This window comes from Phaseolus vulgaris, chromosome 11 (genome assembly GCF_051622355.1).
Source record: "Phaseolus vulgaris cultivar YP4 chromosome 11, ASM5162235v1, whole genome shotgun sequence".
In the NCBI taxonomy this organism is placed as follows: domain Eukaryota; kingdom Viridiplantae; phylum Streptophyta; class Magnoliopsida; order Fabales; family Fabaceae; genus Phaseolus; species Phaseolus vulgaris.
Genome location: NC_143508.1, coordinates 47,307,875 through 47,314,639, shown reverse-complemented (window position 1 = coordinate 47,314,639; position 6,765 = coordinate 47,307,875). Strand labels below are relative to the sequence as shown.

Here is a 6,765-nt window from a genome sequence, read left to right as displayed (position 1 = left end):
AACGGCGTTAACTTGATGATTTGGGGCACACATTGCACACGTGGAATGTCTCTCACATCCTTTTTCGCTTTTCTCTATCTCATCAATGGATCATTTATTGATTTTTCCTTTTAACACTACAACCCTGATCTCTCCTCCAACAAATAGAACCCAAGTTAGAGAAATCATCCTAGTATGAGTTAGGGGAACGACATGCACAATAGCAACAAGCTAATATGTCATATCAACATGTTACTAGGCCACCTCACAAACCCCCACATTTATGCCTACAGAGCAACAATTGTCACCACTAGTTGCTATACCAGCCAAGAATGGATTGTCTCTCGAAGACAAGATGAAACAGATGGTTAAGCACAACATGAATTTCCAACAGAGAACAAATATCACCATTCAAAACTTGGAAAATCAAATTGGTCAATTGGCCACTAGGGTAAACGAGATACAATCTCAATGGTTCAACAAGTTGCCTTTCCAGACAATTATCAACCCAAAAAATGTCAGTGCAATTATGTTGAGATCAGGTAAGAGTATGCAAAAACTACAACATACTGAGACTCATATAATGTTAGATAGTCTAGCAAGTTTAAGCATAGGAACCCGAACAAAGAAGAGTTACGCCTGCCCCTCAAAGCAGTTCAATTTATCTTTCATTTCCTGAATTATATGATTCCAATGTCCTCATCACTGAAAGAGTGAATTCTAGATTTGACAGTAGAGATCATACTGGCAGAAAATAATCGTCTACCAATTTGGAACAACAATTTATCCATCTTCCTTTTCCATAGAGGTTTTGTATAGAAGAATAAGAAATTGGAAGAGGTGTATAAAGAGATTTTGGAGACCTTCAAGGTAGAGGAACATTCCTCTACTAGACATTATTAAATAGATCCCAAAGTATGCCAAATTTTTAAGGGATCTATGTAAACACAGATACGTTTAAAAGGTAACATCAAAGCTTTTATAAAAAAAAGATAGGTTTAAAAGGTAATGAAAAGGTTAACATGGACATGAATGTCTCTAAAGTTATTACGAAACCTAGGGTTGAAATTATTGAAAAATGCAAAGACCCAAACACATTCATTATTCCTTGCATCATAGATAATAACACATTTGACAATGTTATGCATGATTTAGGAGTGTCTATTAATCTTATGCCTTTGTTTCCTTCCTTGTCTCTTGCCCCATTGAAAACTATAGGTGTTTGAAATCTAGTTGGCCAATAGAAGCACAATCCATTCTTCGGAACTTATAGACGATATTCTAGTGCAAGTTTATGACCTAATTTTTTCTACGGATTTTTACATTCGGACATGGAAAGAGGTCATTCACACAATATATCAGCCACCATCATCTTCATCAGACCTTTCTTGAAAACAACTTGAAAACCAAGATTGATTTTCATGCTAGTACACTAACCATAGAATTTAGTAACCATCTAGTGCACTTTAAAACAGCATGTTGAAGACCCGTTTGTTTTCCTACGTTCTGGATTTGTTGATCACAATCTGTTTAATAAAATGGAAAGGAAGGAGGGAGAGAAAAAGAAGAATAAAATAGTTTGGTAGAGATGAAAATGAGATAGAAAAATATAAAAAAATAAGTTCCACTTTTTTCCCCTCTGTTTTTTAAGAAAAAACAAAGGCAGAAATTACGTTTCTAATATAATAATTAATTATGCAATTTAATTGATTATGCTTCAAAATTTCTCTCTCAATTGTGCTATTTTGTTAGGTTTGTGTTACATGCTCCTATCTATAATAATAATAATAAATAAAAATTAAAACAATATTATTTTAACAAAAAATGAACAATAAAAAATAATAATACACTAATAATATAATTAAATAATACAATTTTTATTAAAAGATAATAATTCATTTTTTAAAATTAAATAATTTAAAAATTAACTTTTATTTTATTTATCTTAATAAAATCATTTTTATTTTTAATTTTTTAACTAAATAATTTTTATTTTCACTTATTTCTCTTCATCCAATTAACTTGTTTGTTCTCTATTTGTCACCTAATTCTCTCATTCCTTTCTCTTATTTTTTTCTATTTTTTGTTCTCTCTACCCATTAATCTCTCTTTCACTTCCAATGCCACTTCCTATAACAAAAAAATGGAGTCAACAAATATAATTATCGGTTCCGACATAATACTGTTCACACTGATGGTCTGGTGGAATATAAATTGATTACTGGAAACAAAATTTGCCTGCTGAACAAGGATATATAGATCGGCAACAATTTCACATTTTCATGTGGCATACAAGTTTCTATCACCATGTGAACACATAGCTTTTTTAAAAGTTCAAAATGTCCATGCTAATAATTCTCAATTTCAATAGTTTATTAAACCATGAAATCGGAGGCAAAAAATGAAAGGTAAAAAAGAAGACTCCCGCTTTCATTCTTTGCTCGGATTCATACTTAGTTTTAAGGGTATTCACTTTTTAGTGTCCTCCAGTCACTATATTATACGCATCTGGCAAAATATGCATCTACAGATTGAAGCTAGGGAACTTACATGATATATAAATTGTCCATGTTAGCAGCTCTTCATCTATAAGAGTTTGAATTGAAGGTCAGAACTATAAAGAGAAGTTTAAAATATCATAGCACATTGTGCAGACTACAAATTGATTTGTGCAAACATTAGAATCGTTTTTCCTGTCAAAGGAAAACAACCAAGGGGTTAAAAAAGAAGTAAAGAAAAACGGAAAGTAAAGCCAGAACCGAAGGAAAAAGCTTAACTGGTATTACAGAAGGTTAGCCTCCTTTGTGCCTACAATCTGAAACACCAAAATATAACAAGATTAAGAATGTGCAGCAGAACTAAACTAGGAGAGTTGAGTTTAATCCTCACGTGAATAATTGAGGGCGGTTACGTGAGAGTTGAGGCCTCTTTATTGGAGACAGTATCATGTTCCTCAAAGTCATGGATGGATTATTAGTAGCACCAGGTCCAAAAACAGAATGAGCACCAGCCCTTCTGTTACCAGCGTCCCCGGCGATGGCCGTTTGTTTTGCCGGTGAGACAACAGAGAGATCAAAGGGACCGGAGTTATTGCTATTCTGTCTTGCTGGCCAGACATCATCTCTTGGTCCTGGAGTGGCAGGAGTGAATACCGGCCCACCTGCAGCAAATAAGTTATTCTACTTTTGGAAACATCTAAGCAAAAACAAGGTCAAACACAGTCCATGATCATCACCATCATTTTCTTTGTTGCTCCATTACCGTCGTGGAGATGTGAGTTACAACAATAATGATGTTAATGGTGGTAGTTGCAATGATGGGGTTATGACTGTGGTGGGAGAGGTTGTAGTAGTAATTAGATGTCATTTTCTTCATTGCTTTCATTACATTATTTAAGGGTATGTTTTCAATTACAAGAAAATAAAAAGGAAAGACAAAATAAATTTCTTCATAAATTAAAATTAACTTATCTAAGTTAGTTTTGTAGAAGTTTCTTATATTAATTTTTTAAAATAATTTTCTATTTGACTTAGTTCATGGAGAAACTGTTTAATTTCTTTTTCAGCTCCTTGTATTGATAGACAAGTTTAATCAAACAAACACTAAATAAATCATACTTTATTCGGTTTTATAGTTATTTGAAACTTTAACATAACATAAAAAGCTTTCCAATTTCTATTGACACTGAAAAGAAGTATCCTCTGACTATTGAAAGTAAAGGGTTACCTTTTCTGCCAATATCTCTGTCATCAATTATGTTCGGCGGGTTAGAGAACAAATCGTGGTCATTTCTGGAATAAAAGTTGTTTGCAGGCTGTATGGCAGATCGCTTCACTGAGTCAAACTCATTCCTCAGCTGGTCATACATTTCATCCAATTTTCTCTTCTGCCTGAAATTGAAATTGAAATTGATTTAGCGAATTAATAACGACATATAATTTTGTAGAAGAGGAAATGTAATTTACACTGACCTGGATTTTTCAGCAAATTTTTCCTGAAGTTCTTGATTGTCCTTGGTTAAGCTCTCAATTTCCTGTTGCATAATCTGACACTTCTTGGCCATCTTTTGGTAAGCAGTATGCACCTGCTCTAGTTTTTCTGTAAACTTCTCTTGCATCATCTCACATTTCTGGCGGCATTGAGCAACAATCTTGTTCATCTTAAACTGCATTTCCAGTTCTTTTTGCCCAATGTAGAACATCACACTTCTATATGCACTCTTCATTACTAAATTGGCTCAGGTAAACACGCAAGGTCAAGGTACCCTCTTAATTTCTTGAATTTCAGAATATGCACTTCATTTACGATAATCAGACTGCTAGATAGTCCAGGGGATATAACATATAACCTTAGTTTTATATTTTTACGCAGTTCTACCTCTACACAATAGACATAAAGGATACATATCTGTGGAGATACTCCTGCCATGGCCATCTGCAGCATAAAAATCACAATAATTGACAACAAAGCTAGTGAGAATAAAGAAAAGGAAGATATAAGATTGTGAAATTCAGCAAATTACAGAGTATCTTAGGTTTATGTAATATGTAGTAAGTATTGCACATGAGAATAGTTACTTACATTGACCCATTCATCATTGGGATTGACATCCACAGGTTTCATGAGACTGACAAGAGGAGAAACATATAACTTAGACAACAACACGTCATCCATGAGCTTAAAATTGACAACTCAAAATCTAAAAATGAAGACAAAGCATCAAATTTCCGCACAATTATACGTACTAATTATTGAGGGGATATTACTGCTACCAAATGACCGCTTACATCAGCATTATTTCCATGAAACTTAAAATTGACAGCATATAATGTAGAATAAAATTAAATAATCAGCATAACTCCTATAATAAAACATTATTTCCATGAAGCTTAAAGTATATATTGCTGAGGGATGATTCGTTCCATTAATTGACCGTTATAATCAGATACCAATCATATCCATACCTCTTAGAAAGGACTTGATCACAAATAGGACATGCTCCGTCATTGCTTAATATCTTATTGGCATCATCTGTGCCTTTTAACAGTGTTAAGGAAACCACATAAATAAAAACTAATAACCATTTCAATGATAAACATGCAGAAATTCAACCTAATTTGATATGAACTAAGTTGATCATATTTTACTAAAAAGGAGGAACACGAGGTCAAAACTGTTTGCATGTGGATACATAATAGGTGACCACAAGTTGTGGAAATGGCTCGCCCTTCTAGTTCTCGCCAGCATGCATTGCATCTCATTTCAGCCGTTGGATATTAACCATACATGTCTAAGGGTCGAATTAAAAAAGACTGCAAGACAAAACAGTACATCAGGTTTCTTCATGGATTAATAATAATAAAACTAGGCTTTACTTAAAGCCAGACAAAGGAAAAGGAGCTAGCATATGTGCTCAACGGCAAGCGTAATCTACCAAAACATAATAACTATGATATCATTGCAAAAGTCCTACAACTAAAGAAGCAATAAGTTTCTTAATTAAAAATAACAAGTTGAACACAGAAAGAGTTGGACTTTTAGTAGGTCAATAGGAAAATGTACCATTAAATAATAGGGCAACTCTAAGTTAAAATGTGAGAACACTTGCACACATAAATATTGATACATTATACATTAAGCAGATAACAAACTACTTAATCATAAAAATTAAATACTTGAAATCATACAAGGCAGAAAATTTCCAACGATGATTTCAGTTCATTACCAGATCCTTGTCTAACAAAGATCTTACAAACAAAGGATTGTGTATAGAATTTCATAAGCATACTTGAAAACCTAGAAGTACTATTCAGTTGTATAAACTTACTAATTCTAATTCACAGTCCTAGCTCCTAACTGACTAAATATTAACCCCTCCTCTGTTCTCACACACTAAACCCATTCACACACAGAATGCTAACAGCTGCTCTCGCTTTCTCATTAACTTATTCGTCACTTTTTTTATGAATAAATCAAAAAGCAACAAATGACTATCTTCTAATCAGCACTTTCAACTTCCAATAAAGTTTTATGAACTCTCTATATAATTGCAGTTTCACAAAGGAAGACGAAAACTTGAATGAAGAGTAATGACAAAAGGACTTCATAATGCTTATGTTCCACCATCAAAAATGAGGAAAAAGAGATAACAACACCGAAAAATCCAATGAATATACACCTTTGCATCATCAACAAATATTTCATCAACTACTGTGAGATAAATGGGGAGCAGAAAAGGATTAAATGACCTAGATATAGAGGTAGAATAAGCAAAATAATCGCATCAACAACTCAATTGACTATGCATCATATTTTCATTCATAATTGGTAGAATAAAAGAAATTTCAGTTACACGCTAACTCCCAGAATCAGAATTTCAAATGCAAACAACGAAATAACTTCAACTAAATTCCTTTAAATAGATAACCGTGACTGAAACAGCCAGCAGAACCAAATCCGTGACTTTATCAAACGCCTAAAAGTTCAACATATCTTTTTGTTTTTCAAAATTTTGCAAACTCAAGCTATAAATATAGAAGTTCTCCAGAACCTTCTTTTCCGTCAAGGAAGAACATGTAATAGCAAGAGCAATTGCAGAGGTTCAAGAGCGCAGTACCTAACAGGATTGGTCGATAAATTGAAGACGGAACGAGAGAAGCTTTGAATTTCAGAGATGAATCGAAGACGAATTTTGGCGCGAAAACTTGAAATGGGAACACTGAAGCGCAACACAGTATCTATGCTTTGAAAAACCCATAAAAGAGAAAGAAAAGAAGAGTAACGGGC

General features: G+C 33.5%; 1 protein-coding gene across 2 annotated transcripts; it reads right to left on the bottom strand.

Moving 5' to 3' along the window:
• Nucleotides 1–2,331: 2,331 nt before the first annotated feature.
• Nucleotides 2,332–6,765, bottom strand: HEI10 (RING/U-box superfamily protein). Of its 2 annotated transcripts, none has more exons than XM_068639629.2 (10): nt 6,596–6,765; nt 5,171–5,291; nt 4,944–5,016; nt 4,561–4,606; nt 4,383–4,413; nt 3,951–4,206; nt 3,706–3,869; nt 2,869–3,109; nt 2,757–2,794; nt 2,332–2,672 (listed from the first exon to the last, which is right to left on the bottom strand). In XM_068639629.2, the coding sequence occupies exons 2-9, from the start codon at nt 5,238–5,240 to the stop codon at nt 2,788–2,790; spliced, it is 888 nt and encodes a 295-aa protein (XP_068495730.1). In that variant the 5' UTR covers nt 5,241–5,291; nt 6,596–6,765; the 3' UTR covers nt 2,332–2,672; nt 2,757–2,787. The 2 variants fall into 2 exon arrangements, with proteins under 2 accessions (XP_068495730.1, XP_068495705.1); XM_068639604.2 differs by having other exon boundaries at nt 2,869–3,139; nt 6,596–6,761.

Bases quoted from the DNA above. Each gene is read 5' to 3' on its own strand.
- HEI10 (XM_068639604.2), bottom strand. From the start codon at position 5,240: ATGAGATGCAATGCATGCTGGCGAGAACTAGAAGGGCGAGCCATTTCC. The intron at 4,607-4,943 runs GTATGGATATGA...TCCTCTTGTCAG, and splicing joins GATCAAGTCCTTTCTAAGAG to TCTCATGAAACCTGTGGATG. The intron at 4,414-4,560 runs GTAAGTAACTAT...TTTATGCTGCAG, and splicing joins CCAATGATGAATGGGTCAAT to ATGGCCATGGCAGGAGTATC.